This window comes from Pseudophryne corroboree, chromosome 6 (genome assembly GCF_028390025.1).
Source record: "Pseudophryne corroboree isolate aPseCor3 chromosome 6, aPseCor3.hap2, whole genome shotgun sequence".
Taxonomy (NCBI): Eukaryota; Metazoa; Chordata; class Amphibia; order Anura; family Myobatrachidae; genus Pseudophryne; species Pseudophryne corroboree.
In genome coordinates this window covers 264106100-264124497 of record NC_086449.1, presented here as the reverse complement: position 1 = coordinate 264124497, position 18398 = coordinate 264106100, and the positions used below count along the sequence as shown (strand labels likewise).

Sequence of the window (18398 nt, the reverse complement as noted above, 5' to 3'; positions counted from 1 at the left end):
GGGCAACTAGTCTTTCTAGCTCCCGTAACCAGCATTCCCCTTCCAGTACTCTGGCCATTGTCATTAGATCTCCTCCGGTCAGGAGTACTGGAATCATAACACATTCTGTCTGGTTTAAGACCTTACCCACTAGTGAGTGGTAATCACTCAATGGATGACGGTCCATGTCGATATTAAGGTTGGACTGACATCTCTGGATGCACCCATCCTCAACTATATTCTCACAATTCCTACAAATACAATATTCATCAGACAATAACCCCTCACAGTGCCTCCGAGCTCCCTGACTACCAGAGCGCTTACTGATGCCAGCCTTTACTAAAGTGATGCGCTGATCCTGAGATCCTACAAATTTATACTTGCCATCAGAACCCATTCCAGATCCCTGCTCGACCTCTCTGGGACCCTCACCAGAACACACTGTCCTTATCAAAACCAGAATTACTAACAGAACCCGAAACGCAGTCTCTTGTGATGGATCCGTTTTGTTAGGGGAAAGGAGGAAAATAAGAAGGAGAAAAGAAAGGAAAAATGCAGGGGGAGGTGAAAAAAGAAAGTGGTACGACAACCGTTCTATATCTTGTTACTCTCTGTGCTCAGATGCCCTTCAACAGTCCTGCCTCTCAACTTTCCCGGAACAGACACTCCAGTGATACGAGATTCTCTACACTCTGCTCTTTGTCACGAGTTCTCTCCGGGTCAGCGACCTTCTTGCAGTGGGATGAGTGGATCCAAGTCTCTCTTTCGGCGACCTTCAATGCTGTTCCCATCTGTCTATGAGGCAACCTGAGCGTAAGAAATTTAGAATCATCACATAATCCCCAGGTTCAATGTCATGACAATTACTGTTCGGTAGGTCAGGAATCACCAGCTTTAAATTTCTTTGTTGATTTCTCAGCTGCTGGCTCATCCCAACCAAATATTTCACAGTCACTTCATTATTACATTTCAAATCATCCTGGGAGTCTATCATTACATGAGATTGTCGACCAAAAAGGATTTCAAAGGGTGATAGGTTAAGGGGAGACCTGGGAGTGGTTCTGATGCTGTACAATACTAGTGGCAAAGCTTCTGGCTACGACAATCCAGTTTCAGCCATTCATTTTCTCAGCTTGTTCTTAATAGTGCTATTCACTCTCTCCACCTTTGCACTCGCCTGTGGACGGTACGGCGTATGCAGCTTGCTATTAATTCCCATCAGCTTGCACATGACCTGAAAGCCTTCACCTGTAAAATGGGTACCCCTATCACTTTCAATTATTCTAGGGATACCATATCTACACACAAATTCCTGCACAATTTCTTTGCAGTGAACGTAGCAGTATTTGTGGCAGCAGGGAACGCTTCTACCCAGTTGGAAAATACGTCAATACAAACTAACACATATTTCAAATTCCTTCAGGGTGGTAACTGTATGAAATCGATTTGTAGTACCTGAAAAGGTCTGTCTGTTGGAGGGATATGGATGGCTCTGTTGGTATTGACTTTCCAATATTCTTCCTCAAGCAAGTAAAACATGTCTTTGCTCTCTTACCTGCATGAGAAGAGAATCCTGGCGCACACCAGTAGGCTCTCACCAGCTTACACATACCCTCTTTACCCAGATGAGTCGACCGTGTGCCGCCTCAGCTAAGCTTGGAAGATATGCTCTGGGGGCTACTGGCTTACCGTGTCCACCTGTCCAAAGTCCTGAGGACTCCTGGCCATACCCCTTTGACCTCCAGACTGCCTTTTCCTGTAAAGAACACAAATCTTTCATTTCAATTCGTTTAACTGTTGTGTAATATCAGTTGTGTGAAGTAAACCGTCTGTGGAAAGCGAAAAGAGAGGGGAAATAATAAAAAGAAAATTTGTCAGATTTGCGTTCACCATCAGGCTGTCACACCATCATGCATATCGGTGTCTATGCACAGTCTCCCTTCACCAATATTCTCATTCTCCACCCTTTGTGCATAACCAGGCACACTGCATAAATACTGGTGTCCTTATGCTGGTGAGATATACTGGTTTTGGGCAGAGCTCTGAAAGACCGAGTAGGCATGTGGCGTTCGAACTGTAATCCTGTCTGTGAACGTAAGAGATGAAGAGGAAACTTTGAAGACAAATCTCATAGAATTTAGTAACAGATAAGTAAAATTTGACATCTGGATTGGTCACTACGGGGGAATGATTCTCTACTCGGTCTGTTCCCCTAAAGAAAAAATTATGTGTGGTTATATCTCTACTGGGACTATCCTAGCCATCAATCCAGTGTCCTGTCCATTCTAAGTTCATAGGGAACCCGGTATCTTTGAGATAATTTCCTCTACCTGTGATGGACATGCATTTAAAACAGTGAAATGCAACATTTGTCTTCGTGGGTATCCAACATACTTTGTGCTTCCTGGGCGGGAGCATTCTATATGTATACCATCTCTAACAAAACTTCTGTTGAGTTAATTAGAGGTCACTTCTGCTAGAGAGAGAAGCAAAAGTTTAGAGGCCTCCTCCTAACCCCAGCAAGTTCTGTCAAAAGGGTAAAGTTGCATTTATTCTGTTCTTCCCATTAACCAAATCTCTGTCTTCTATATGGCTCGTGATTCCTTACTATATGTCCCTTGATCCCGTCTATGTGTTTAATAACATGGCTTGTTTTCTCTGTCTAGGGGTCTATATTGACTATGTGCTCTACTATACCTACAATCTCTGGCAAAATGCCCTTCCTTCCTACAAGTGTAACATATCCTAGGTATTTTCTTACTATCAGGGTTTTGGGGTTTAGGCTGATGAGACTTTGGTGTAAGAGCCTGTATTCTTTCAATCCTAGCCTCTCCTCCTGCAGTTCTCTACGCCTAGCAATATTCTTATGGTGTTCAATCGCGCACTCTCTAAGACAAGCTACTGTGGCCCCTCTCCAATCAGGAAAAAATGTTTGTACCCTGTCCCTTACTGTCTTATTGAGTCCGTCCATTAGCACAGAGACAGCCACTTCCCTATAATTCGCATCGTTCCCTGTATCTGATACCCCAATGTATCTATCCATTATTTGCAGGGCCCGATGGAAATATTCAGATGTCATTTCATTTCCCCTCTGTTTTATGGAGAAAATTTTTCTCCACTTAACAGTTGTGGGGAAATACAACTCTAGTTGCATGTTAATTTGCTCTAAGTTCTCCTGATTGTGTTTGTCAGTCATAAGACTATCAGACTCTAACCTACAATCAGTGAGAAATTTTTGGGTGTCAATATTAGGGGGTAGGCACGCTTTCTAAAATATCCGCCAGTGTTTGTTTGTCGGTTCACATGCATTACCCAGATCTCTGATAAATTTCTGACATCTGGCTAAATGCTTCCGAGGGTCGGGGAATTCTGAAATGATTGATCGCAGCTCATCTCTGGGCCACAGGCAATACATTGCATTATTCCTGGTGAGGACTACTCCCTGACTATCGGTTCCCCCATTGGGAGTTATTATTTCCAAGACAGGGTGTAATTCTACCATTCCGTTCCTAATCTGTTTACTGTGAGGTGTTGTTGTCTCTGTGCAATGAACTGTCTCACACTTACCGGTAGCTGTGACCTCACCAATTCTTTCATTGGGGAATATTGTTACTGCTCTACCTGGTTGGACAGGCCCCACCTGAGTTCCCTGCAAGGTGACTGCTTGGAGGAGAGCTGCATTTTGGCTGGATCCTTCATCTTCTTGTGACCTATAACCTTGAAAAGACTTCAAAACAGGATACATCTTGCAAAAATTAGGGTTAATACATTGTTTTTGCATACTATTATCATTTACCGATATACCATTGACTGTAGCCATCTCTTCACCTTCGACCTGTGTCGGCAATGGTGTGTTTGTGTTCTCATTCCCGCTAGGTTTTGAACCTGTTTTGCGAATTTGTTCCCTTTGCATATCCCCCTCTTGCTGCCATAAAATTAAACAATCATTATGTCTAATCCTTTGTTTTCTGGATTTAAGAAGACATATTTTACTGCTTACATTCTGCAGTACCTCTGGTTCAAAGCTGCCCACCCTAGGGTATGGTACCCTATCTTTGTTAGTCATACATACCCATTCATTGCAAAAAGCCTCCGTGTGTGAACCATACTTTTCACACATAATAAACCTTGCTGACCCTCTCGGTCGCAAATCTGACCTTTTCGGTCCCACTTCTTCAGCCTGAACCCTAGCTACTAAACGCCCACTGCTTGTGCAATTGGATCCCATCGCGGACTTTTTGCCAATAAACGCAATCCCCAATGCACATCGCAGACAGACGGTGAAAGACACCTAGCGCTTTCACTCGCTCCTTCTCCACTGAGTACCACGACTCACTGCAATAGTGAACACCGCGAACCCAGCGAGGCCCTATCTGGTTTCTATTTACTGGAAGTGTTTAGGAGTGACTTACCTATTCTAGTAAATATACACCGCTGGAGATTTTCCTGAGAGAGACCAGCGAAAACTCCCTATAACCTTATACACAAATCACACTTGCGTATGCTCTATACAGCACTACTGATACCGCGGTTTTACGCAAAAGCTCGTAAAGGGGTATCAAGTTGCGCTGTATATATCGCACCCACAAACGCGCGGTCCAATCGTACAGCGTATAGGTACTTGTTACCTATCTGCCGTACAACCACGGGTCGATGTACAAACGGCGACCCTCAGCCCGGAGCGTAATACAAAAACCTTTTTACTTCAATACTTCGCAATACTTATGCACTATCACGCTCCTTTGCATATCACCTCACGATTTGCGTATTTCAATCTATATTAACGTGAGTCATCCGCCTCACGCCACCAAGCCTCTACTTACTTGGTGTACCACGGGACCCGATTTCCGGAGTTCAATACGTTCACTCTTACATTCGCTCACTCAAATATACTTTGTTTTTCTGTACAGAAAATTTGGATTCATTCAGGTTGGCAGCTTTACCCCAGAGGCAATTTAAAAAAAAAAAATTTTTTATACTAATCTGCTTTAGAAACCGGGCAGTTTTGTGCTATTAACAACAGGTGGATGTACTGGACACCCAAATCCCAGGCGCAAAATACTAAATTAAATTAATTCACTTGTATTGGGTACACACTAGCTGCACAAACTAAGGCTTTGCAAGAGCCTGGAAATCACACTGGAATACAATAGGGTGTGTCCGTGCGCTTCAGTGACTCCAATTACAGTGATAATATGTGAGTAATTGCCTTTACTAAAAAACCAAGAGACTTGTCATATTCTATTCTTTTACTAGAAACAAATCACATTACACTTAGATGAATACATTTGTTAAAACATACAATAAAATGTATCAGCTCAATTGCTAGTATAATTCAACCGGAATGCATTCCTTAATTTAATAGAAATATAAGGCTGCTTTAGCTTAATTGATTGAACCTGTAAATCTTACAAAGGTAACCAATTAGTATGAATTTGCCGTTAGTGCCACATTATTTCTCATCACTATATGACAGCTTATATATAAATAAATTATAGTATAAAGGTCTCCACTTGTCCTGTCACTGGCGTCCCAGTGCAGGATTAGTCCTTCCTGATGTGTTTTGCCCAATTAGATGGGGTTATATTTACCCTTTCCTGGGAATGTCCTCCGTTTAAGCACTATAGCACAAGTGCAAGGATTATTTTAGGTAAATACCTTTGGGAGTTCCCGGCTGTAGGGCAGCGTTTACAAGCACACAGTCAGCGGTGGTGGAGATTTTAACAAGTTGTCAGCGCTGCACTCGGCAGCGTTCAGGGAACCACAGTGGTATTGAGCCGTAGGTGTAAGTGTCCTCAATGTATCAGCACACTGTGAGCGGCAGGTGTCCTCAATGTACCAGCACACTGAGCGGCCGCCAAATGGCACACAGGATGCGGCAAAGGTGAGCGGCAGGAATCGGCACAGCATGAACGGCAGGAGCGGTAGGAGCGGCCAGAGACAAATCACATATGCAGCGGTTGAAAACGGGTGATGATGATTTACAGGTTCAATCAATTAAGCTAAAGCAGCCTTATATTTCTATTAAATTAAGGAATGCATTCCGGTTGAATTATACTAGCAATTGAGCGGATACATTTTATTGTATGTTTTAACAAATGTATTCATCTAAGTGTAATGTGATTTGTTTCTAGTAAAAGAATAGAATATGACAAGTCTCTTGGTTTTTTTAGTAAAGGCAATTACTCACATATTATCACTGTAATTGGAGTCACTGAAGCGCACGGACACACCCTATTGTATTCCAGTTTTGTGCTATTGTAGCATGGCTACTGTCCCACCTTTAAACTAAACGAACTATTGTGTAATTTGTACTTAGCGCCCGTACTCTTACGCAATTTGCGTAAACACGCGACCTTGCGTGTCTCTTACGCCGCGTGTGCAGTTCCGTACTTTGTCCGAGACACGTGTACAAAACCGTACGTCCGCAATAGCACAAATCATACAACTCTATAAATGTGAGCAATAAAACTACTATTGCCCACTAAACACAACACAGTTTATTTCTGTATAAACCTTTAAAACCAGGCCAGACTGCGTTTGTGTTTTACGCTTACTTCCTTAAATATTTATTTTAGTTTTAACTATATAGCAACAAATGTAACCGGTTTCACACAGATCTAAATGAATCTAGCAATCTGAAAGTTATGGAAACAATGTGAGGGTATGGGTGCTGTGTACGCTTTTGGCGCCAATAAAAAATTCACAGATTTTTTTAAATAGCTTTATTTTCTGTTTACTTTACGGGTTCTCCCAGCATCTCTACAAACCATACAGAGCAGACGCCATCTAATCAGCAAATAAATAGGGTTTTCAGTGCATCCATCGACCAGGAAAAGGATACGTAGGATACTTTCTGTCCTGCTGACAGATTAAGTCTGCTGTGACCTCTTAGGCTGTGAGTATGTGGAAAACCGGACGGAGCCCCCAATTGAGAATGCTGATTTATATACAGGAATGAAAGCTATACCTTAAACACACCTTAAATACACTTTACCATGGAGCCGCTGCGGCCTATACTTAATACACACTCTACGTACTTTTTACGCTATTGGTGTAAAGAGTCCCGTACTGCGTACGGACTATGCGTACAAACGCCGCGCTGACGGTACAAAGTACACACAGCGCGTACACACCCAATGAATACACTTTAAACCTTATACAGCAATGCAATACTATACCATTGCTGAAAGGGGGTTACAATACAAACAATACAATACAACAGAATAATGGCTACATTCAATGGTACATACGTGATTGGATTCGCCGCGCTACCCGGTCCGGTCCTCGGTCATCTAATAGATAACTTTGTGAGTTTTGTGTCTGACCAGGCCTGCAGCAGGCTCTCTTTATACAATTCATCCAAAACTTAACACAATGGATACTGTAATCTCTTTGTCCATTGGACACAGGGATGGTCATTTACAGTACAGGAGAGGTCATAGGTCGGTTTGAATAGTTGGGCGATGTCTGTTCAAACTGCTCTTGTGGGTGGTCTCCTCTGGATTCCTGCTGCATACATAATGTACAGTAAATACAGTTTATATCTATATTCTGCTCCTGCACATAACTATCCGCAGGAACATGCGATCTTCCTCAAACCAATACCGGAATGTTACCCTTAAAATACCCTACAGCTGGATACCAAACACCACCTTATAACCTTGTTCTGTCCCCTCCTATCCTGTAAAGGTGAATTCCTTTGTTCTGAAACCATTTAAACTGCTGTAACTTGCTGCTGTAGTGCAGGGAGGCTATGTGTAAAATGTGCACTCTTTGGATTAAATATGTAATGTGTTTTGATGGCTTTTCCATGCGTTCACAAACTCTACCGTAAATACTCATACCACGTGCTAATACGCAGGTCCGCGGGAGCGACCATACGCAAATTGCGAATATGCGCACGCACGGCAGAGCAAGTACGCGCACGGAGGCCATCTGTGCGTAGTTTGTACGTAATGTATGTACTGCAATATTTTTCGACTTTGACAGGTTTCAAAAGAAAATTGCTACTTTACAAGATGTGCGTACTTTTGTCCAGGGAATGCTGCGCATTCAACCACCTTTTGTTCCTCCTGCAGCACCTTTGGGATGTAAGTCTGGTCCTCAAAGCCCTTTAAGGGTCTTCGTTTGAACCACTTAAGAAAGTGGATCTTAAATGGTTGACAGCTAAAGTATTCTTTCTACTGACTATGACATCAGCTAGAAGAGTGTCCGATTTAGGAGCCCTGTCATGTAAATCTTCTTTTCTGATTTTTTTTTTTATCCAGAAAAAGCAGTTCTCAGAACTAGGTCTGGTTATCTTCCTAAGGTGGTATCTAAGTTTCACCTTAACAAAGAAATTGTAGTCCCGGCTTTTCAGGTATTGGGACTTTCTGCGGGAGAAGCGTCGCTGGACGTAGTCCGTGCATTAAGAATCTACGTAGATCGTACCAGTGCCATCAGAAAGACAGATTCTCTCTTCATTCTCTACGGATTTCACAAGAGAGGATGTCCTGCTACTAAACAGACGCTAGCACGATGGCTTCGAATGACTATTTCAGAAGCATACTCTCAAGCTGATATCCCCGTTCCGGCTAATGTCTCTGCTCACTCTATACGTAAGGTAGGTCCTTCATGGGCAGCACAACATGGTGCTTCAGCAGAACAGATATGTAATGCAGCCACATGGTCTTCTATTAACCCTTTCATTAGACATTATGCCTTGGATACCTTTGCCTCATTACGCTGAATTCGGGCGAAAGGTTCTGTCTAATCAGGAGCGTACCCACCACTAAAAATTGCTTTGGGAAGTCCCAATGTTATCCTGTGGACCCTGCCAGAGAAATATATGTTATGGTAAGACCTTAACCTCGATAACGGTATTTCTCCTATTTCCACAGGGATCCCACCCTGACACACCTGATTTGAGAATCTTTATACTCACTAACCTATTCCCTCTTGCATGGAAGGGTGTGCATGTGTGTTCTTCTAGCCTGAATAGGGTTCTACATAATGCCCCTGCCTAAATGCTTTGGAAACAACTGATTTAACTGAGTCGGTGGGCGGGATTATATGGACGAACCCGTTGCATCCTGGGAGGACAGGAAGCTTGTGATCGTTTGGTGCCAATCCGCTGTCGCTCCATCATATCCCAATGTTATCCTGTGGACATAGGAGAAATACCGTTATCAACGGTAAGTTCTTACCATAACGTATATTTGTAGCTGCCGGAGCATCACAAAGGCCTCCGATTATTGGTGCTTGGGTAAGCAAGGGTATTGTAGCATGGGCTTGTCAAATTGTTCAGGCAGTAATGGTGGATAACAGCCAGGAAGAAATAGTTAGGCTAGCGGAGCATATCCGTGAGTCGGCTACATACATTTGCCAAGCTACAAAGGATGCTAGCAGAATATTTCTGAACCAACCGCACAGTCAGTTCTTTACGACGGGCCATCCTCTGTGCCCTCAGAAAACGAGGTCATTACACGCGGCTATTCAAAAGTTACTTCAGGTGGAAGTAATTATGCCTGTCCCGACTTCTCAAATCTTTTTGTAGTACCAATACCAGATGGGTCTGTCAGGCCAATCCTCAATTTAAAGGTGTTAAATCAATTCCTGACGATTTACAGATTCAATCAGTCAATTATTGCGGGCCTGGAGCAACGAGAGTTCATGGTGTCAGTGGACATAAAGGATGCGTACCTCCATGTCCCAATTCGGACCCCACACCAAGCCTATGTAAGGTTTGCAGTGGGCAAATCACATTACCAATTCAGAGCCCTTTTCCGTTCGGCCTATCATCAGCCCCGAGAATCTTCACAAAGATCATGGCAGTCATGGGAGCAAAATTGAGATCATTAGGGGTAACAACAATACCGCATCCGGACGACCTTCTTATCAAGGCCCCCTCTCAGGACCAGTTGATGCGGTTGCTCAGATCACTCATCCGTTTGATTTGACATGGATGGATAGTGAATTTCAAAAAATCCATTCTGCAACCGACGCAGAGGATTCAATTCCTGGGTCTCATTTTAGATATGGCACAAATGAAGGTGTTTCTCTCAGACGACAAGATTCGAGACATCAAGGGAATGCTACGTTGGGTTCTTCAGAACCAGACTGTCTCCCTGCATCTTTGTGTCCGGCTTCTAGGAAAGATGAAAGCATCCTGCGAAGCAATCCAATACGGCAGACTACATTCCAGACCTTTTCAGCTGAATCTGATTGCTCTGGGGGCAGGCATGCATTTACTTTTTCACCGAAGGATTCGCTTGTCGCCCCAGGCCAGGACCTTGTGGATTTGGTGGTCGGTCCACAGGAACTTGGCGGCGGGAAAGAGGTTTGGAATATGAGATTGGAAGATTCTGACAACAGATGCCAGTCTCTAGAGGATAGGGAGCAGTACTGGGCAGCCATCAGTTTCAGGGAAGATGGTCACCGCAGGAGAGCAGTCTCCCAATAAATATACTGGAATTAAGAGCCATTTACAATGCACTCCTTCTAGCTGAAGATTTGGTATGGGCTCAGCAAGTGAGAGTGCAGTCGGACAATGTGACGGCGACTGCATACATCAGGGAGAAACAAGAAGCCGCTTGGCTTTAAAAGAGGCCACAAAGATTCTGTCTTGGACAGAGAAGCGCAACATAATCGGTCTTCATTCCAGGAGTGGAAAATTGGGAAGCAAACTACCTCACTCGTCAGGATATGCATCCAGGGAAGTGGTGTCTGCATCCTCAGGTATTCAAGGCAGTTGTACGACTGTGGGGTATACTGCAGATAGACCTATTGGCCTCTCGGAACAACCATCAGCTGCCAAGATATGTGGTCAGGACGCGGGATCCAGCGGCAGAAGAGGTGGACAGACTAGTGTTTCCCTGGGCATACGATCTGGTGTACATCTTCCTGCCGTTTACCCTGTTACCAAGAGTGTTGAAAAAGGTAAAGGGAAAGAGCATAGGTGATTTTAATAGTACCAGACTGGCCTCGCAGAAGTTGGTATTCTGACCTGAGGGGCCTCCTGGCGGAAGATCCTTGGAGGCTGCCGCAGAGGGAGGACCTGTTGTCACAAGGCCCGTTCCTTCACCCGGATCTGAACCGTCTACGTTTGACGGCGTGGTTATTGAGACCAGGATATTAAGAGACAGAGGTATCCCGAGATCAGCTATTCCTACCATGTTAGCTGCAAGGAAGCCAGTCACTCCGGCACATTACTATAGAGTCTGGAAGAAGTACATTGACTGGTGCCAACCTAAGGGTTGGAATCCCAGAGAATTCTGCCTTCCTAGACTGTTGAGGTTTCTCCAAACATGGTTTGGATGGCAGTTTTAGATTGGAATCGTGGAAGGTACAGGTCTCGACCCCCTCTATCCTTTTCCAGAAATGTTTGGCGTCTTTGCAGGAAGTCCAGACATTTTTACAGGGTGTGTTGAGAATACAACCACCTTTTCATCCACCCACGGCCCCATGGGATCTAAATTTGGTCCTAGAATTTTTTAAATCGTCCGTTTTCGAGCCTATGGAAAAGGCGGATCTAAAATATGAGTTGGAAGGCGGTCCTGTTACTTGCCTTCGCATCAGCAAGAAGGGTCTCCGAGTTAGGTGCCCTGTCATGTAAAATTCATTTCTTAGTTTTTCATGAAGATAGAGCGGAGCTCCGTACAAAAGTGGAGTTTTTACCTAAGGTGGTTTCAAGTTTCCACATAAACCAGCCGATTGTGGTCGTCTCTTTCCAAGGTTTGCCTGAGGGGGACATGTCCTTGGATGTGGTCAGAGCCTTACGGGTGTATGTTCAGGCTACTGTTTCTATTAAGAAGTCAGACGCTTTGTTTGTATTGTATAATGGCCCCAGGACGGGTTGGCCGGCTTCAAAGCAAACCTTGGCCAGATGGATACGGTTAACCATCAAATAGGCATATATTGCGCATGGTAAAAGAGTTCCTTTTTCATACCACCAGATCAGTGGGGGCTTCATGGGCTGAGGCTAAAGGAGCTTCCACTACTCAACTGTGCAGAGCTGCAACGTGGTCATCAGCACACACGTTCACTCGCTTCTACAACTTTGATACATTTGCAAATTTTGGACATTTGGTTCTTCAGGCTTCGGACAGCACTCCCGCCCGTGGGAGTATCTTTGGGACGTCTCCAGTTGTCTAAGATCTCCAGTGTTCCCTAGTGGATGAAAGAGAAAAGAGGATTTTGGTACTTACCGATAAATCCATTTCTCTGAATCCACTCGTGGATACTGGACGCCCGCCTCTGTGCTATCAGCCTGCATGTTCTTATAAATTTAGTTCAAACAGTTTGGTTAATGTGTTATTAGCTCTTGGTTGCTGTTTGACGTGTTGGTACAGTTGGTTCCTTCCCGTATGGCTTTTATCTTTCGTATTCCCTCTTCTCAACGTCAATTTTTCAAACTTGAGGGATATGAGGGGGAGGGGGAGCCAGCTGTGCATACATTTTTTACATTGTGCTACCTCCGGTCTGCATCATTCACGCCCCCAGCTGTTTAAGATCTCCAGTGTCACCGAATGGATTCAGAGAAATTGATTTATTGGTAAGTACCAAAATCCTCTTTTTTATTAAAGTTAATAACTCTACCCCCACCTGTCTTAGTGTGTGTCCTAAAAAATACTGTATCAAATGGGATGTCTCCACACCAAGCTGCTACTACTGAATACCATTACCTGCTCCTTCCCATTATTATCCCTGAAACTGCACTTTCCATTCAGTAGTCACAGTTGCATCTAATCAGATGCTGCTTCTCTTGTCCATTTGCTTCCTGGATGATTGCAGTTCCACCTTTGCTTTTTCTGGTCCATGTTCATTGTGGTGCACACAGTAATACCAAACAGCAGATTGACTACACGAGCCGGATGTAATGACGTCTGAGTTTGGCGGCTGTGCGGGATGCCGGACGAATTTGTGCGTTTTTTTTTTAAAGGGGCATTGCCCCTTTTAAGAAAAACTTCCGAGTTCTTCTGGCATCCCGCACAGCCGCCAAACTAAATCGTCATTACATCCGGCCCTTCTCTCCATGTAAATAGGCTGAATGACTGATTAGAAGATATGTGAAGCTAATTCAAGAAAGCAATTAGTATAAAATAGCAGTATAATCCTGTTATTTATTATGTTTTCTAAGGAGTACCAACACAACTATCCAGGCTATTTTAGAATATATTTGGAGAATAAGCAAAATGTTGTCTCTCTTCGCAGTTTCTTTGCTTTTCTGTGACATGGTAGCATAGACATGCAGGTATAAATGAGATTCCATCAACTTTTCAGGAGGAATGAAGCATGTTTTCAGTGAGCTGAAAGTATACCAACAGATTTGTCCATATCTGTATATTACATGTTTTTCTTCTGTTTGGAACTGTAATAGTATGATTTACTAGATTTACCATACAATAGCATCCATCACCCAAACACCGAGTCAACAGCCATTTTGTATGTCGAACTAATATACTTCAGAGTAAGGGTGTAGCTACAGTATGTGCAGTTGTTGTGGGGCCCAACCCTCCCCCTGCACCTCGTTATACTGTCTGTGGCTTCTTCTCTGTCCATCCTCACTGATGCACAGCCACACTTCTTCTCAGACCGGTTCAACCAGGACAGGAGTGGATCCGGAGCCATAGTAATAGTAAATACATATCACCTCTAGGTAAAATTTATATATGGGAAGATATATATAACAATTACTTTGTCGTATTTTGTTCTAGGTTCCATGGAAGAAGTGTTGGCTTCATTGAAGCGAGGGGAAAATCTTCTACATAAGGTGGTACAAACACAGGTGCCTGTTGGCAACATAAGAGACAACATCCTAACTGCTATTAAACAAGGAGTAAAACTGAGGAAAGTCAGCAAAGACCATGTGAAGAAAGAGCAAGAAAGTGAGCTGGAGCAGAGCATTAAGGCAGCCATGCAGAGAATGAAAAAGGTATCCTCGGACTCTGAAGATGAAGAGAAGAGTGAATATGTAAGTGGTGAATGGGACACATAATGCCCCTGAGCAGAAGTGTGACCTGCCTTTCACTCTAACTTCTCCACTATTAAATAGAACAATATCCGGAGGCACTGAAGTCAGGTCCTGCTTGCTTCCTATTGGCTGTGTGATGTAACGGCTCTCAGTAGGCATCCACTCTACATGGCTTCAAGAAAACGTAAACCCAGCAGCACTGCTCTCCATTGCGCTTTCAGCATGGATCTTTTTCACTGGGTGATTTCACAAATATATCCCTTAACATAGAAGTCTACCTACTATGGATTTACTTTACATTTTAATTGACTACATCACAATGTGAGGAAACTCCTCCAGTTGGCATCTTGTAATTTTATATTTTGTTTCAAAATATTAATATGCACTGGACATTTAGTTACGAAAGCTATTTTATTATACATAATTATTAGTTAATGGTAAGTTGGGTCATTTTTAAAGGGCTCCTTGCTGCCAAATGCATGTACATCAAATAGTTGAAGACCTTTTCTAGCATTCTGAAATATACCTGAAAAAGTTTTTCATGACATCACTTGTATGCAGTATTGATATGTAGCAGAGCGTAGTCTCTACTTTTCCTGTTCTGTTGTTCTAAGATCCTGTCAGATTCTGCAGGTTTTATCACATTTTGCTTGGGAAGCAGTGAGCATCCCGGCAGTCTGACCGACCTCAAAATCCCAGAACAACGCCTGCCAACATCCCGAAGTATGGGGGTGGTTAGGGCCCGGGGGGATTTGGGTTAGGCACTAGAGGGGGGGGTTAGCTGTAGCCTCCTCCCCCACTATCTTAGCCCTAGCCGCCACCACAGGCGGGTTAGGGTAGGGGGCGGGGGAGGTGTAATATAATGACCCTGTCAGCATTCTAATTGTCGGGATGCCGGTGTTGGTCCCGGCCGCCAGCCTCCTGTATCACACCCTTTTGCTTAGCTAGTGCAATCCAGAGTCTCACAAAGATGAGATGTGCTGCATCATGCCTCACTAACACCAGCCAATCAGGGTCATTTAAGGCCTGAACATGTGTGCATATGCTTTGGCCTTCCATCCTGAAAATACGGTGCATGTGCACAAGGCGGCCAAAATTTGAGCGGGTACACGGATGCCCCATGACTCGGGTCGGTGTACGCTACACACCCTGCACTTAGTCTTTGATCTAAAATCACGGTGTGTAATCAGCTCTGTTACTGACATGCTTTAGATCCTAATAACCTTTTAAGATTCTGCAGTAATTCTGGCAAGGAATAGAGTATTGACAACACATAAATCAATATACAGTTTACTACACATTGGCAAGCGGTTGCTATATAACATATGAAATTAAAAGATCCTGTTTTAAACTTTATATACCAATAGTGCACCTAGCGTATCAAATGACTGAAATTCTAGAAAAGGTGGCTATATAATTAACTATACATTTTCGGAACTTCAAGCAGCCTGAGAAGTAAAGTGCATGTAATGACCAGTCTCGCTGGTCCACATCTACTGTATATCCGAGTTAAATGGAGTGAATATGCTCCTATTTCCCTTTACTCCAGGTAGGATTCAAAAGTGTTTGTAATAACAGATCCTCTAGACAAATCTAGCGCTGTCCCAATGATTACACTCAAATGCGAGTAAGTAGGAGGACACAACATCAAGCAAATATTACCTATTCTCGACTGTGGGAGATTGTAGTATTTCCTGCCCGGCCAATGGGCTGACATCTCCACTGTGGGAGGATGTGAGCTGTGTAATCACTGCAAGAGCCTCCGTTGTCCTGGCTGAGATATGGCTCCGTGCAAGAGACCCGTTTGGCACAGCCGAGGGATAGTCAGCAGGGGGATTCCTTTCTCTAATGTGTTTCACTCCTAGCTGGGAGCTTTATCAAAGAATGCATTAGATCCTGGTGTTCATCTAAAGATTCTGCACCATTTATTGTATCACTGACTTAAGGGGGGTACACACGGAGAGATCAGTGCTTAAATTCTAAGCAATCTGACGGGATTGCTTAGAAATTGAGCACGGATCTCTCTGTGTGTAGGGTGCTGGCGACAGCGATGCGCGGCGCTAGCGCCGGCTCTAGATTTGGCATGGATGCATGCCAAATCTAGTGAGATCGCTCATTTCTCCGTCCATTCATTCTGATTTCACCCCTGGAATAAAGCAGTTGGTGAAAATACATCAAGGCACAATGGTGGTCATTCAGAGTTCGCTCGTTGCCGATTTTCGCTATGCTGCGATTTGTTGCTGCATGCGCATGGTACGCAGAGCGCATGCGCTAAGTTATTTAACACAAAACTTAGTTGATTTGCTGGTGTTCGTGCGGCGCTTTTCAGTTGCACTGCTGATCAGTGAATGATTGACAGGAAAGGGGCCTTTCTGGGTGGTAACTGAGCGTTTTCCGGGAGTGTGCTAAAAAACGCAGGCGTGTCAGGGAAAAACGTGGGAGTGGCTGGAGAAACGGAGGAGTGGCTGGCCAAACGCAGGGCGTGTTTGTGACGCCAAACCAGGAACTAAACGGACTGAGCTGATCGCAATCTAGGAGTAGGTCTGGAGCTACTCAGAAACTACAAGAAAATATTTAGTAGCAGTTCTGCAAATCTTTCGTTCGCTATTCTGCTAAGCTAAGATACACTCCCAGAGGGCGGCGCCTAGCGGGTGCAATGCTGCTAAAAGCAGCTAGCGAGCGAACAACTCGGAATGAGGGCCAATGTATAAGTAATCTCATGAACTTTTTAGTAAAAAAACAACAAACATGGCTGTAGGTGGAATGCCGTCACTGACAAAATGTCTAACAAATGTCACTGGGTGTTTTGCCATTCAAGATGATTTTTTTCAGATTTGGCAGATACTGGGTAGTTATGGTAATTAAAGCATTTAACCATACTTGTCTTGTATAGTGTATAATTTAACAGAGCACAGCTAACTGAAATAACATTTTAAACAAAGTGAGACACAGATGGCCAAAATCAGTCCATGTTACCTCTTCACGTTTGTATTGAATACACCTGTGCCACAGATGCTCAGTAAAACTTACTTAGTTAGGGGTCTTGTGGACCAAGTTTGGCGACCGCTGATAAAGGCTTTATGTGGAAATAGATAAATTGCTTCTATAATATTGAGACTGCAAAAGAAATCGTTTTGGGTAAAGTAACTTTACAGGTAAGTAAATTGAGAAATCAAAATAATGAAATTGCTGCATCAGAGCATTGCTCAGCAGACATGTATAAAAGAATGAAATCTAAGCCAGAGTTTGAGTAAAAGTCCCTGATGGGCTGTGATTCCCCATTGAGATGTCATAGCAGCCCTTATGGAGCCGACGTTTTTATTACTGTGCGTGTGTGAGAGTTGTACTACGCATGTGACGCAATGGTCTTGCAACCGCTCGCAATGTGGATTAGGACGCAGAGTGATTAACAGATAGCGACCGTTTGTGGGAGGCAATGTGTGTGTCGCAGCCGTTTCAGGGGCATCGCTTTGCGCAGTGGTTCTGGTGTCTTACTTGTGGGACGTTCTGAGCAATAATATGGTACAAACGATGTTCCTCTGATGCTGTGCCTTTGTATGCAAATGGTGGATCTGAGGAGTCGGTGATGGGTGTCTCTACAAACAGCAGTGCCTGCGACATTTGCATATCTTCTCAGATCTGCAGTGCACAAATATGCAGCAGCGATGCAACTAGTGGCCATCTCTGAATCAGGCCCTTATACTTCTGACCCTTGATGACATCACACAGTCCTTCTGTGGGTGAACTTGAGGGCAGACTGGATTCTGGGCAGTGTGGGCTTAGTTATATCTGTCCTGTGAATCACCAAGAGATGCCTTAGAACAGTGATGGCTAACCTTGACACTCCAGCTGTTGTTGAACTACACATCCCAGCATGCCCTGCATCAGTTTTAGCATGGCCAAATAACAAAACTGTAGCAGGGTATGCTGGGATGTGTAGTTCAACAACAGCTGGAGTGTCAAGGTTAGCCATCACTGCCTTAAAATATGGTATTAGATACAGAATAAAACTGAAAACCTGCTAAAATGTTTCATTAGTTAATAAATGTATTATTTTAATACATTGCTTTTATGTGTCGTTCTTCTGCTAGTGGTTTCCTAGAATAAATGATCATGTATGATAATATACAGTTAAACATTTTGAGATTTGTCAAATTTCCTTACCAATAACTAGCGCAGTAATTGCATGAGAATCATCCTATATTTTCTAACATCATAGCAGGACCTGGATGTATTAATACATTAAAATATTCTGTGCTACACTATTACTGTTGGAATGCCATACACACAGTGACCTCCTCTGTATTGACTTGTTTTATATATTTTTAAGATTTTATTTATTTTTTTCAATTTTTATTATAATTAATATAATTTCTATTCCAACATTCACAGATGAAACCTGCAGAGATGTGCAGTCTTTGCCAGGTTTCACTCTATACTTATCTTGCAACAGTGTGTTCCTTTT

At 43.5% G+C, this 18398-nt stretch overlaps 1 protein-coding gene across 1 annotated transcript in view; it reads left to right on the top strand.

Moving 5' to 3' along the window:
- WHAMM (WASP homolog associated with actin, golgi membranes and microtubules) overlaps positions 1–17994 on the top strand; it is a 106036-nt gene extending 88042 nt beyond the window's left edge. Inside the window, exon 10 of the mRNA XM_063925973.1 lies at positions 13677–17994. Coding sequence (XP_063782043.1) covers positions 13677–13957 — 281 coding nt within the window. The 3' untranslated portion in view covers positions 13958–17994. The remainder of the gene's footprint in view (positions 1–13676) is intronic.
- Positions 17995–18398: the final 404 nt, after the last annotated feature.